The 15,182-nt window shown below is 34.7% G+C and overlaps 1 protein-coding gene across 1 annotated transcript in view; it reads left to right on the forward strand.

Moving 5' to 3' along the window:
• Positions 1 to 15,182, forward strand: part of Dhc64C (dynein heavy chain, cytoplasmic) — a 1,087,706-nt gene that overhangs the window by 686,615 nt on the left and 385,909 nt on the right. Inside the window, exons 60-61 of the mRNA XM_090398628.1 lie at positions 6,456 to 6,521; positions 6,616 to 6,703. Coding sequence (XP_090254754.1) covers positions 6,456 to 6,521; positions 6,616 to 6,703 — 154 coding nt within the window. The remainder of the gene's footprint in view (positions 1 to 6,455; positions 6,522 to 6,615; positions 6,704 to 15,182) is intronic.

Below are 15,182 nucleotides of genomic sequence, written 5' to 3' on the forward strand. Positions count from 1 at the left end.
AGACTATGCTGTCAGGCGATTTGAATTTGCAGGATTTTATATCAGTGTAGTGTGTGAAATGTATTTGTCAAGAAAATTAAAGGATATGTGGAAGGAAATTGAAACTGGAGAAAATGTGTATAAGTGTTTCAAATGTTATGTGATGAGAATACAGCAAATATTAGTCGAGTGGACAGTACCGACAGTAAGATGAAAAATGATGTTATTAATGTCGAACATGCAGATGTGGAAATAGAGAAGAACAAAATGGACATTAATAAATTTCAGAAGTGGCAAGAGATTAGCAGGACTGAAAATAGGATAAAACTGACTAGGTTTCTTTAATTTAAGACTCAGCTATGGTAGAGTTCCAAGGGAGTCAAAAGAGGGCAAAATAATTCCACTTGCATAAGGGAGGTTCTAGGACTACAGTAGCAAATTATAGACTAATCAGTATCTCAGGTATGGTGTAAAAGTACTAGAAAAATTGGTCAAAAAGAGAATTCAAGAATGGAGAGATAAAAATATGATACTGTATGAGGGTCAACATGGCTTTGTTGAAGAGTCTGTCATGCCTTAGTAATTTGCTAACTTTTTATAGTGAAGTAATAGCAGAGTTGGATAAAGGAAATGGCTATATGATAATTTTGCAAAGGCATTTGACAGAATACTGCATGAACTCTGTTATGCAACTTAGTGAATAAGAGGGTGACTACTGGACAGATATCAAAAAGTGGTATATGGAAGGGCAGAATTGAGGTGAAAACAGGTAGCTAGTGGTGTGCTGCAAGGTTCAGTGCTGGTACCATTGCTGTATAATGTACATAAATGATATAGGAAAAAACCTAAAAGGAAATATTCAGTTGTTTGCTGATGATGTGAAATTAGGTAGGGTAATAGTTAATCAAGGTGATGTTGAAAGCTTGCAGGCTGATTTAAATAGGCTGTCAGTATGGGAAAAAATAATGGATGTCATTTTAATGTGGCGGAATGCAAAGTTTATGCATTTTGGGAAAAATAGATTATGAGCTGTGTATCACATTGATAGCACTGTACTCCAGGAAATTGATGAAGCTAGAGATTTAGGAATGGTGGTAGACAGAGTTAAAGTTCAGAGGAAATATTGCTAAGGTAGTCCATAAGATTACTTGGCTCTTGAAAAACACATTAACAAGTAGAGATAAGGAAGTTGTTATTCCTCTTTATAAGGCCTTGATATGCCCACATCTGGATTACTGTGCTAAAGTATGGTGGTCCCCTGGGTTTCTTGGGGATGAGGAAGCTGTTGAGAGGATTCAGAGACGAGTGGTCTGTGGAATGCTCCCTTTGAGGATAGATTGAGGGCGTGTGGATTGCAGAAGTTGGTTGATAGGAGAAAAAGAGGGGATATGATAGAAACATTTAAGTTACTTAAAGAGTTTATAGGATTGATGCAGGGGAAATGTTTCCACACTTGGCTCGAGGGATTAGAACAAGGGATCATCCGGAAGTTGAATAAAGGTGTGGTTAATAGGTGTGTGAGAACTAGATTTTTTTTCTTGGAGAGTTATGAATGAGTGAAATGGATTGCTAGAGTCAGTTGTGAGTGCTTTGTCTGTTAATGGATTCAAGAACAGGTATTAATGATTGTTTGGATAAATTGGGTCTCTTGTGATGAGTCTTTGGACTCCATGGAGGTGCCTGCTTAATAATAAAAATAATCATATTTTCTTTTCTCCATCTACTCCCCAAACTGTTAAAACCAGATTACTTCAGTTTTCAAATTCACAGTTCCCAGACCAGTTATTTTGATTACTCACTGCTAAATATCTTCATCTGTTTCCCCATCTCCTTGGAACCCAGGTAAATATTTTTGTACAATAGTTCAGATGTAGTCTTATCAAAGCTTTGTAAAGTAGGAGAATAACTTTTTTATTTCTACAGGTTGATGTTCCCTTTAACAGTGCTTATCATGTGATTTAACTGCATTATCCAATGTGATCCCTAAACTTGAATTCACTGTCCCCAATAACTTCCCAAGTCTGTAACTTCAGTCACTACTTCCAGCAAATTCTAAATTTATTATAATACTCTACTTGTAGTGCTCCACAACCAAAACTCATGACCTCACATTTTGCAACACTGAATTTTAGACTCGTTTCATTTACCCATATATCCAATCTGTTCAAACCAGCCATGGAGGTATTCTATATCGGCTGCATTCCTTATCACTCGTTCTAACTTGATATGATCAGTAAATAATTACATATCAAACTCCAGATCATCCCCACTACCATTCATATTTATTAAACAACAACCTCAAACATAGAATTCTGTCATGTGTCTTGGTAAAATTCAGAGGTATCATGGTATATTGATTTCCCTTATTCCATTTATCTTATCCTTAAGTCTTCTGTCATTCTATTAGAAATTTAGTGAGATTGCTAAAGACCTACCTTTAACCCCTTCATGTGAGGTACTTGTTTGTTGTGGAGGAGACCTCCCAGTTATGGTATTAACCCTTTTCATATGTACTCTTTGTCTATAGTTTTCTTTCTATATTCTTCACTCTCCTGAGTCTTTTTTACTATTCTGTCTTCCAGACCACTCTCATTGGGATCTACAGCCTTGCTTCCATATTTGCCATACAGTGTGACATGTCGATATCCAGAAAGGGTTTAGAAGGGTTTGCAGGAATTTCAAAAAATGTAAAAAAAAAAATTGCATTCAGGAGTAGCTACAGCAGCACTATCAGAAAAATTACTACATGCAACATCTATTGAGGAATATCAATTACGGTTACTCTCCATGAAACTTTCACCTCTGCTAGAGGTGTAATATGTGAATAGAACCTCGTTTATGTTCCAGATGAAGAGATATGTTACAAAATTAGGAACCAAGGAGTGACAGCTATAAGAAGAATAGTGATACATAGGTGTGGGCATCTGGTTACCACTAGAAACATCATCCTTACCTTTAACAAACCAAAGCAACCAACCAACTTCTGTCAAAACAGGATAATACTCAGATGTCCAGTACAAGTCTATATCCTAAATCTTGTAATGATGCTTTAAATGTCAGGAATATGATCATTCTCAAACTGCCTGTTGTTCTTATTTAAGAATATTGGAACGTTCACCACAGATGATCAAAGATATGCCTCTACTCTCTTATAATCAGTATACCAAGTGCTCTAGAAGAAGCGGGATTTGAAGTCTTGGATATTTTTTACAGAAGAAGAAGAAATGATGTATAATGGCCATCCACAATTCTCAAAAAAGGAAAGAAAAAAAATCCAAGACCAATGATAACAAAACCACTTATCATACCAGATGATATCACCAAAAAGATATAATGGAAACATTCCTACAATGAAGTATTTTGTATAACTGAATAATAAAAAATGTGGTGTAATCACCGAAATATATCTTTTATACTATTTACTTCCTGAAGATGTAAATCCTACCATTTATGAAACTTGTCGGGAACTATTATTTCAATATTTTGTATAACTGAATAATAAAAAATATGGTGTAATCACCGAAAAATATCTTTTGAACCAATTAGCCACAAAAGTCTACGCCTGCAAAAACAAATGATATCAGGACTCGTACAGAAGTATAAACCATTATGCTTCTTTGCAGGAAATACACCTGAAACAGAGCGATGATCTGTCTCTATGTAATGTTACCATTATTCATAAGAACAGGAGAGGAGGTTGATTTGCTCATGGAGGAGTTGCCATTCTTGTGGACAACAACTAATCCAAATTAACACCAGCATAGAAACAGTTGTTATAAGGCTCCCAGTGGAAACCTCCCTCTTGCCACAGATTTTTCTCAACTTGACCTTGATGTTATATTGCAGTCATGATCCCCCTTAATTAGGGATTTAAATGGACAACATTCTGGGGAGTAGAGGAAGAGTTATTGAGCATATGCTCACATTACAGGCTACTGTGATTTTGTCTACATAGATAACTTAAAATTGGAGTGCCTGATAAGAATTTCTGTCATCTTCCCAGACAACATCATATCTTCACAAATACCATTCGACTGTAACAACTTTACGGCAGATTTTACAGCTTTACAGTGATAGAGCTTTCACCAAAACACATGATATTCCACAGCTTTCAAAGGTGCATAATATATTCATACTCACATCATTTTCTTCAGGTGATAAGAAATCTGGCACTACAGAAACATTCAGTGTTATCTTGAATTCAACACTTTCAAATGTGGAAGCTACACTTGGATGTATGCTTCTGTTAGATTCCAGGTACCATGTTGGGATTAAGGGTAGCGAAGCTGCTGATCTGCAGCTTTTCAATAGTACTGCGGGGTAGATCCACTTATATTATAATTGACAGACATCCTATGCAAAGCCAGATCAACAAATTGAATAAATTGTTAGATCAAATATATTCCTAGATGCCAATACTACTGAAAAGTTCTGAATTTATTATACTCATCCCCATGTATTTAGGGCCATCCTGATGTACACAAATCTGGTTATCCATTATGTCCAATAGATCTTCATCTCCAAGTGTCTGAAATTTATGGTTTCCTTTGATGTAGTTTCTCTGTTTTCAAATATACCACTTCATGAATCTCTGCAACTTTTAGTACATTTCCCTGAAGATATCAGTTTTTCAAGTTTACTATCACTGCCTGTTATTTTACTTGACATATTAAATTATTTCAGCAGATCCCAGGGTACTGCAATTGGCAGTCCTATATAACCTGCTTTGGCTGATTATTTTATGAAGTGTTTAGGGGATCGGATTTTCTGATATCATTTCTCTTCAACCTTGCATTTGGATATGGCTTGTATATGATATCTTTGCAATTAGGTCTCATTCTGAAACAGAAGTATTTCAATTTCTGAATAAAATTAACTCCTCATATACTCGCATCAAGTTCACTATTGAACATTAATCTAACAACACTCTCCCATTTTTGGAAACCCTGCAGGTAATATTGAATTTTCTGTTTACAAGAAGCCACACTTTACACACATGTATCTTCACACCATCCTTCCCAAAAAACAAGTATTATCAAAAACCTTGTAAACCAAGCATGCACAATTTGTTATTCTGAGTCTCTTCTATTAGAAGAATTAAATAAAATAAAACATACTCTATTGCCTAATGGATACCACAAGACTTGGATACAGAAAATATTTGATCATTTTCATTCTACTTCCAGTTTGCAGTCTAATATTAAAAGGATCAGCATACCCTACCTTAAAAGAACATCTGAACAAATAGCAATCCCCTTATGCAGACATAATTTGTTTACTATCTTCAGACTAGCCCAGAAGTTGTCATATTTTTTATCACCTATCAAAGATACATTGTCATCTCTATCTTTGCCTGGTATTTATCAAATATCCTGTTTCTTCTCATCTTTGCTACTTTGGACAGATTGTCTGTTATGCTATGATTAAAATCAAAGAACATCAAGATTATAAGATTTTTGGAATCTGAAGTTTCAGCCCTTGCTTCTCAAGCCATCAACACCAGACATAGTTCACTGAAACTATCAAATTGCTACACTTCAGTAGGTTTAAATATGATCAACTATTTTTTTTTTTTTTTGAATCATTTGAAGTCCTATGTGACTTAATCAGACAGACTGCATGCCTATCTCTAAGTTTTGGGAAGTAATTGCTGTTAATTGTTTAATTTATTTTTTAATTAATTATATATCTGTTCTCACATCTCTGATTTCTAATATTATTTCCTCCTACTGTGCAGATGTGACTCAGTCACATGATATTATATGCATGTTGTATGATTGTTGTATTCAGAATTTAAATGTTGTTACCAGTTCTACCTTTTCCCTGCAAGAAACTCATGACATATTGAGAGAAATATGTAGGAGTAATAAATTATATTTAGTTCTTCCCTGACATGTATGAAGCTGTTATTTAAAAATTATATTAGAAACCATATTATTAATATTTTTCCATATCTGTGGAGTTCTGAAAGTTGACAAGACAGATGCCCCACTCTGTTCAACAGTGAAAAGTGTTGATTCTTCAGTTATGCAAACTCTGAATGAATGGCTAAACGCTTAGTAATTATTGGAAAAACCTGATGTGCTTTTTTGAAAACCAGGAACATTTTATTCTTACTATAATAAAAGAAATATCCATCTAAGCATGGCTTCCTTAAATGTTATCCTATCTCTTTACTATTTTTGCCCACAAATGAATATAAATTCCAAATATAATTGCTCTTTCAAATTATGATAGTGAACGTATTGAAAACTTTTTCAGTTTACTTTTACTCTCTCAGATTTGTTAAGTGAATAGACATGAAACGTAATCTATTTCTATAATAGGTACCATAATGTGCATACCTTTTTATCTTGCTAAGTTTAATTGAAGCTAAAGAATCTCTTCAAAATTCTTCATTAATTTGAACTTATGAGGATGTAATAAAGTGCTGACATGCAGTCTGTATAAAATTGATGTTCTTTATATTTTCATAGTTAAAAGATCAGCAAGAAGCCGAGAAGAAGAAAATGCAGTCTCATGAAATTCAAGCTGCTCTCAGAGTAAGGAGGAATTCATATACACAAATACTTTTAACTTCAGTTAATATAAGGTAATTGTTATTCTTAAATAATTGGTATACATTTCTCTTTAAAGATTCAAGAAGAAGTGATTGCAGAAAAAAGATCAAGTGTTATGGTAGACCTTGCCCAAGTTGAACCTGCAGTAATAGATGCTCAACTAGGTAAGCCCATGACTAGTTTGATATTAAATAATTTAAAATATTGCTTAGTTTTATCATATTGAATATCTGTGTGCGCATCTTCTTATGGACAGGTTTTGGTTTAGCTTGTGCTATTACTAAACGATTAGTGATGATCACATGAATCTCCCTCTCCAAGAAAGAATACTAGTAAATTAATTTTGCAGCTATATTTTATGCCATCCTATATAGTTATATTACTTATTAGCATTGAAAAAACATTATTGAGTGTAATTGTGGGGATATCTGATTAAGAAAAAAATATTTTATTTTATTCTACTATTAGCCACTAAACATTTGGGTGATGGGGATTCTCATTGCATGTTTAAATCACAGAAGAGGTAACAAATTCTAAACCTGCAAAAAGTTAAATAATGGCAAATTTGGAGAAAAGTCCAGAACTTCTAAATTTATCTTCAGGATTTGGATTAGTCATGTAATTTGCCATGGAGAGTGAGAGTAAAACTGACAAAAAAAAAATTATGACACATCTACAAACTATTCAGCATGTATTTGTACAATAAAGGGAGTGAAAATTTAGTTATCCAGTAACAAATTGAAAAGAAAAGTATGCAAGAAAGTTTTAACAAAAAAAAAAAAAAAAAAAAGCCCATCTTAGCTGTCATTTATGTACTGGAGACTCATGTATATACTGCTAGTGAAAAATTGAGAAACCAGAATTAGACTTAAAATACTCACTGGCAAAATCTGAAGAAAAAATTGATTGATTCGGCCAGAGAAATACTTAATGAAGTTGTTTTTGCAAAAATAGTAAAATTAGCCATTAATGGTAGACTCTGGAAGTTAAGTTACAGTTCAGGAGGAGGAGAATAAGAAATCATTGTAATAATAGGTATGAGCATGGAAAACATGATGTACTCAACTCCATCCTTTATTGCATATGATTTAATTATTTATTCCTAGTGTTGTGCTATCATAGCACAGATCAGAAGCAGTGTTGCACCTGTTCTACATATAAGTATTTTATTTTAGTGAATATTAGTAAATTTAGTAATTATTGTGTGTGTTTCACAAATATAATACAGGTTATCGTTTAGAAAGTGTTTTTTCATGGTACCAGTGCATACAAGGAAAATGGCAGACAAGGCTTCCTTATACACCAAGTTTAGCATTAGTGATTTTGTACGATGTAGTGTATGTTCTATATATTCGTTGCTAAGCATGAATGGGTTATGATAAGGAAGCATGAGCACCAAGAAATTGTGTCATAAATTTGCACTTGCACATTTTGTGTGCAAGTGCAAAAAATGTGAATCATTTGGAAAGTGGTAAAATGAAGTGACGAATATTAATGTTAATAGTGTAAGGAGAGACAGTGAAAGTGCTCTGGAGAATGTGGAAGTAATGATTGTTAGTGCTCAAAATATGAATGACATCATGAAAGATATGGCTGAAAGTAATGTGGATGATGTTGACAGTAAGGAATTAAATAGCACACTTGCATGGCATTCTTCACAGGACAAAATGGGAGCCAGAGTGACTGGAGAAAGGATTGTTCTGTATGATAACAGGTGGGAGAATGAAAGAAAAAGTGAATGGCAAAAGTGTGAGAGTGAGAAACTGTAAATAAGGAGAAGGTATTATATGGGATATTTGATAAGAGGTATAGTTAATGAGAAAGTGATGAAAGCATGTTTCCCAGGTGCAAAGATCAAGGATGTTAGTGAAGCTGTTAGTTTTCAGAAGGAGAAGTGACAGTTGTTTTGGCAGAAATAAGATTTGAAAGGGGAGAAATATGCAATGAGAGGGAATATGAAAGAGTTGTCAAAAGAAGCAAAAATGAAGAGAGGCAGTAAATATTGCGAGTTTTGCAGCCTTGGTTCAATAGGACAGAATTGAAGTGCAATGATGGCAATGTGGATGATAATCTTCTCATTGACTCATTGCTAACGAGTCAATGAGAAGATTGTGCAGGAGAAATAGTATGCAGTTTATAGATGTAAAGAGTGAATTTGATGAATGAACAAACTTATATATGTATGATGGATTATATTGAATGGTTTGAAGAAAGTAAGAAACTAGTGAGAGTTGCAAAGTGCAAAACCAGAGAAACTGGGGATAGAGGGAGATGCAACAAACATGTGTCTGGCCACCTCTGGGATAAATGAGTGTGTGTGTGTACAGAAATGATTATGCAATGCTGAATGTGATTTCATCAGTTTCAAGTAGGTTGGTAATGACATTATACAAGGGTAATTGAGGATCCAAGAGAGTGTTAAAATGAATGTATACGAATGCCATTAGTATCAGAAATACAGAGGAGGGGGTTTTTTGCATTGGTTATCTCAACTTGGGCAAAAATTATAGGCATCAGTGAGACCTGGTTGGCAGAAAAAGATATAGTTACAGGGATAAAATGTAAAGGATATTGTATTTTCAGGGTAGAAAGAAGGAAAGGGGCAAGAGATGCAGTGTTGTTGGTGATAGCTGAAGACCTACAGTCCACAAAATTAGAAGTTAGAGGATTTTAGATTTGAGGGAGACTGTTTGGTGTGAAATAGTGGCTAATAGGACCAAATATGTTTTTGGTTGCTGCTATAGACAGGGGGTCCATAGGAAGATGTCATGTATTTGAAGATTAGCACAATGAGTGCAAGTTGAACAATTATTATGGGAGACTTCAACTATGAGGACGTAGATTGGAGGGAGGAAAGGGGGCATGGCAAGATAAAGTGGAATTTGTACAGTTGCTAGGGATAAATATCTGAAACATATTACAGAAGGGGACCAGGGGTTTGAGAGTGCTGGATATGGTAATAACATCAGAAAGTATATCCATAACCAAGGTAGACTGCTCCAAACTGGGGAAAATGACCATGCAGTTTTATTCTGGGAGATCACTGAACATGTGAATTCTCTGTTAAGAAAGGGTTTGTTAATCTGCCTCCAACTGGGGAGAATAACTATGCAAGCTTGGGCTGGGAAGTTGCTAAATATGTGAAATTCTCTGTCAAGAAAGGGTTTATGTTGACCTATACAGCTGGTATATATTACAGATTTAGGAGGCATCTTGGATCAATGCAATGGACTGAGAAGCTACAAAGAAAGAATGTCAGTAGCACATGGGAAGTGGGTAGAGATTATTTGAGAGAAGCATTATCAGACTTGCATACCCCCATGGTCAGGAGGATAAACCAAGCAGGAATTAAGTGGATGAATAGAGAGGGACAGCAAGAGCTGGGGAAATAAAGAAGAATAAAAACACACTGAAGTAAAGAAAAATTACTATGGTAGGAAGGTGAGAGGCAAAAGAAATAGTTGAATTGTGAGAGATCATTTGCAAAGGTGTATCATCCATGTGGAGATTTGGCACTTGCTGATATGACAGAGCTGCTCATCAAATTGAGGCAGATGTACAGGAAGTGTTCAGCATATTGAAAAATATCAATGTGAATAGAGCAAGGGGACTGGATGGCATGTCAGTCCATGTACTACATGAATGTGCAAGAGAATTGGCATTACCTCTGATGGGGTTGTTCAATCTAACTCTCATCTCTGCAAGGTTCCAAAGGTAAGAGATGAGAAGTGGTAAGAGAATAAGATACATAAAGGTGGCTCCAAGACAGGAGTACCAAATTACTGACCAATTAATATCTTAGGAGTGGATATTCAAGTATTGGAAAAGTTGGTTAAAAGTGAAATCCAACAGTGGGTGGATAAGGGATGTAATAATCTATAGTACAATAAAAATATGAAAATACTAGGAAAACATTTATCAGTTGGCAAAAGTCAAATAACTGCAATAAATGATAAGAATGGAACTACAATAAGGAACCAAAAACAAATCCTAAGCAGGCTAGAAGAATTTTATAAAGAACTCTATAATGATCCTTCAATAGATAAATCAAATATAAATAACTCTTCTCCATCACATATGGAATTCATACCCCCATTCACTTCAGATGAAATAAAACAAGCATTAAAACAAATGGAAAATGTCCTGGTGAAGACCTAATTCACAGAGAACGTGGCTACAGAGCGTTCTCTCTCTCTCTAGCCACGTTCTCTTTTCAGTTAACTCAGACGAAAGCCACCAACACATTGTGAACTGGACTCAAACTTCTAACATCCATGTGTGCTATGATGAGCTCGATGCAATTTTAAGTCTCTGTAATTCTTTATATATTTCTTTGATTGTGATACTTGAAGATGTTGATCAATTCAACGAAACTAGTAAACTAATGGTATCTTTTCAAATATACCATGTCATCTTTTTATCTCTCGTTACAGTCATTAAAACTTTTTAATAGTATTTCCCACTGAGTAAAAATGAATTATGATGATATATATATACACACACACACACACATACACAACACACAGTCTAGCCATAAACACTGTTGCAACTAACACACATCCCCGCACTGTGTGCAAGCAACATTCACTAAGTTTTAAAAGAGGTATACCGTGAGTAGGCATATCGATACAAAATTAATAACGGAAAAAACTTGCATACAAAGATTATTTAATAGTATAATTTTCACCTGTGTGTCACGGGCATCTTCAGTACATTAAGCTCAAATTAAACAATAACTGACAATTCCAAAAAGCGCCACCTAAGTAGCTGGGGTAAGCTGTTGTTTATTTATCTTACACCAGCTACTTATGTGGCACTTTTTGGAATTGTCAGTTATTGTTTAATTTGAGCTTAATGTACTGAAGATGCCTGTGACACACAGGCGAAAATTATACTATTAAATAATCTTTGTACGTGAGTTTTTTCCATTATTAATTTTTTAGCAACATTCACGTGTTTATCAATGGAGAGAGTTGTCTAGCTGTAATAACACTTCACTTCACAAGGTTGGAATGCAGCCAACTTTAATTTTCAACACTAAAAGCACTTGGGATCAGTAGGTTGTTTGGATATTGGACTATTAACTGTTATAACAATGTAAATGTCTTATCTGGCTGCCAAAGATCAGGTCAGCCACGCTGTGTTAGGATGCAACAGCTTGTGAAGGCATGCTTCTACAGTAATCCTGTGAGAACGCAGACAGTGATGTCACAAGAGATTAATGTTTTGCAGACAATGATGGCACATGTACTACTGATGACTTTGGAGTTAGAGCCTATCATCGTTCTAGGACATTTCATGCCCTAGATGGTTGCATAGCACCCACGATTCAGAGAGGTGCTCATCTCCACCCTATGCAACAATGTTTACACAGCCACTCCCTTACAAGAGTAATTTGGCATTCTAACAGTGCCAAGTGGGACCACCTCCATGCCTCATTCCCATGGTTGGACTATTACTTCCAGCCCAAACTTATCACCAAAGTACATTATGGAAAATTATGGCTACAACTACCGTATTAGATCAAAACTTTAGTTTAATATAAACCAAAATGAACACTTGACGTTTCGAGCTTCATATCAAGGTCATCACCTGGAGCATACACATATATACAGAGAAACAAACTTCACTACAGTCTACCTGTTTTGCTAAGTGACTGACCAACCGGTTACAACAATTATTGGCCTGACCTCACCAGAGGTCAGGCCAATAATTGTTGTAACCATTATGTCTGGTGAGGTCAGTCACTTAGCAAAAAAAAAAAAAAAAAAAAAAAAAAACCTTTGCTACATCAAAGCTAGAGTCCTATTATTATTATTATTATTATTATTATTATTATTATTATTATTATCATCTGTTGGGTTACAAAATTAAATTGGGTTGGAGAGCAACATGTTTATATATATATATATATATATATATATATATTAGGATAACCAAGCAATTTTATATGCTTGGTTATTTTAGCACCTAATCCCAAGTATGCAAACAATTAAGTTTGCGCCTGAAACAAAGTTCAAGTCTAAAGATGGTACAACACCAGGGCAACTCATTGTAAAGGTGGGTAAAGCTTTGATCACTATTCTTAGTATTTTCCCATAATGTAAAGCACATCTCACTAGAAGATGTATACTGCAATGCATTATGGGTGGGGTCACTACCCAGACCGGTTTCAACCTTTTTTGAGGTCTCCTCAGTGAGTAGCTAGACCCTAAATACCAAGGTTTTAGTATTACAAAGCCTTATCAACTTTACCTATATAAGTTGCAACAAGGTGTATTAAGTTTTAATAAAAATCTCTGGAGGAGATATTGATGGGAATAAATTTTTAACTTGGGTATATTGTATATTAGGTATATTGAATAAATTATATTGTATAATTTATTCCCATCAATATCTCCTCCAGAGATTTTTATTAAAACTTAATACACCTTGTTGCAACTTATATAGGTAAAGTTGATAAGGCTTTGTATTACTAAAACCTTGGTATTTAGGGTCTAGCTACTCACTGAGGAGACCTCAAAAAAGGTTGAAACCGGTCTGGGTAGTGACCCCACCCATAATGCATTGCAGTATACATCTTCTAGTGAGATGTGCTTTACATTATGGGAAAATACTAAGAATAGTGATCAAAGCTTTACCCACCTTTACAATGAGTTGCCCTGGTGTTGTACCATCTTTAGACTTGAACTTTGTTTCAGGCGCAAACTTAATTGTTTGCATACTTGGGATTAGGTGCTAAAATAACCAAGCATATAAAATTGCTTGGTTATCCTAATATACAATATACCCAAGTTAAAAATTTATTCCCATATATATATATATATATATATATATATATATATATATATATATATATATATAAACTGTAATTATACATAAAAATTTTAACCAATTGGTATGGAATAGTTTCCAATAAAAGCTGATTTTGCTTAAAGTCCTCACGTATGCTAGATACTAAGTAGGCTGAATATGTGCCATCCAAATTCTTGGAATTTTTATGACACCGTTATTGTTAAGATTAGGGTGGTTAATCAGAATAATCTCAGCAATAATGGTGGCATAAAAATTCCAAGAATTTGGATGGCACATATTCAGCCTGCTTAGTATCTAGCTTACTTTAGGACTTCAAGCAATTTTCAGCTTTTGGTTGAAATTTATATGTACAATCACAATTTTTTTTTTAATTTTATATATATATATATATATTTATAAAATTAATTTAACTGACTAGAACCCGAGAAAGTATAACAAAAACCTTTAATAAATCATGACTAGTTTCATCGGTGCTCCGACTTCTTCAGGTGAGAAAGAAAAAACATAAGACTTATAAAAATAACAAGGTAAAAAACATGGACTTTCCAACTTAATGAAAAGAAGTAGAATAGTAACAGTCATATTTGAATAGGTCACTGTGTGCTACCGTTGGCATGAGTTGAATGTGTGCAACAGCTAATTTTAGAGTGCCAGTACTGGATTACTGCGCTATGGGAATCAGGCAAATTGTAGCTTAGATTGTTGTTCAAGTGTGAATGGTCCTGAACTATTTCTTTTGATTTGATAATTCTCTTTCAAATTCATCCTTGCATATATATAAATTAGTAGTGCGTTCCCAATCAACTTGGTGTGGCCGTTCTTCAAGGGTAGAGTTTGCTGAGAAGAGGACATGACTGGAAAGGGCGCTCGCTCATGTTCTACTGTAAGAGATGTCACATCTATGTTCCTCAAGACGAAGGGAAACAGATTTATCTGTCTGGCCAAAATAAGGTCAATCACAGTCGCACAAAACTTTATAAACACCAGGAAAATGCAGTTGGTTGTGTTTTGGTGACTCAGAAAAGAACGAAGTTTTGGCAGAGTAGTATAGTCGGTCTTTATGTTGAATTTCTTCAAAATCCTAGATAGTTTGGGGGTAAGAGAGCTGATAAATGGTAACTGTATATGAGTGATAGAGTTGGAATCATCTTCTTGTCGAGGATGTTGGCTTGCTCTCAAACATTTAGTGATGTTATGAGACGAATATCCATTATTTAAGAAGGTGTTTTTCAGGAAGTTAAGCTCTGCTTGAAGGTCTTCTTCTGTGGAAGTGAGACATATTGCTCGATGGGCAAGGGTGGAGATGATGCCCAGTTTCTGAGAAGGGAAGTGATGAGAAGAGCTATGTAAATATCTATCAGTGTGGGTGGTTTTTTTGAAAAATTGAGAATTTAAGACAGTCAGGTAATCTGTTGATCTTTAGATCCAAGAAGGGGAGAATGCCGTTAATCTCTAGTTCTGATGTGAATTTAATGTTCTGATGTTGATTATTTAAATGGTTTAGGAAGTTTTGCAGTTCCTCTAAACTATGTCCCCAGACAAGGAAGATGTCATCAATGTAGCGTAACCACAGTTTAGGTTTTAAAGTAACTGAAGAAATAGCTTTCTCTTCAAAATCTTCTAGAAAAATGTTAGCTAAGACTGGAGATAGAGGGCTGCCCCACTAGTTTGTTTGTATATTTTATCTTCATAGCAGAAATAGCCAGAATTAATATATATATATGTGTGTGTGTGTGTGAAAAGTTTTTTTACCTTGGGGATAATATATATTAAGGATACCAAGTAATTTTATAAACTTGATTTTTTTACTCCTTCTCCCAAGTAAGC

Source organism: Typopeltis vanoorti, chromosome 10, assembly GCF_054136105.1.
Source record: "Typopeltis vanoorti isolate ZY-2024b chromosome 10, IOZ_Tvanoo_1.0, whole genome shotgun sequence".
Classification (NCBI taxonomy): Eukaryota; Metazoa; Arthropoda; class Arachnida; order Uropygi; family Thelyphonidae; genus Typopeltis; species Typopeltis vanoorti.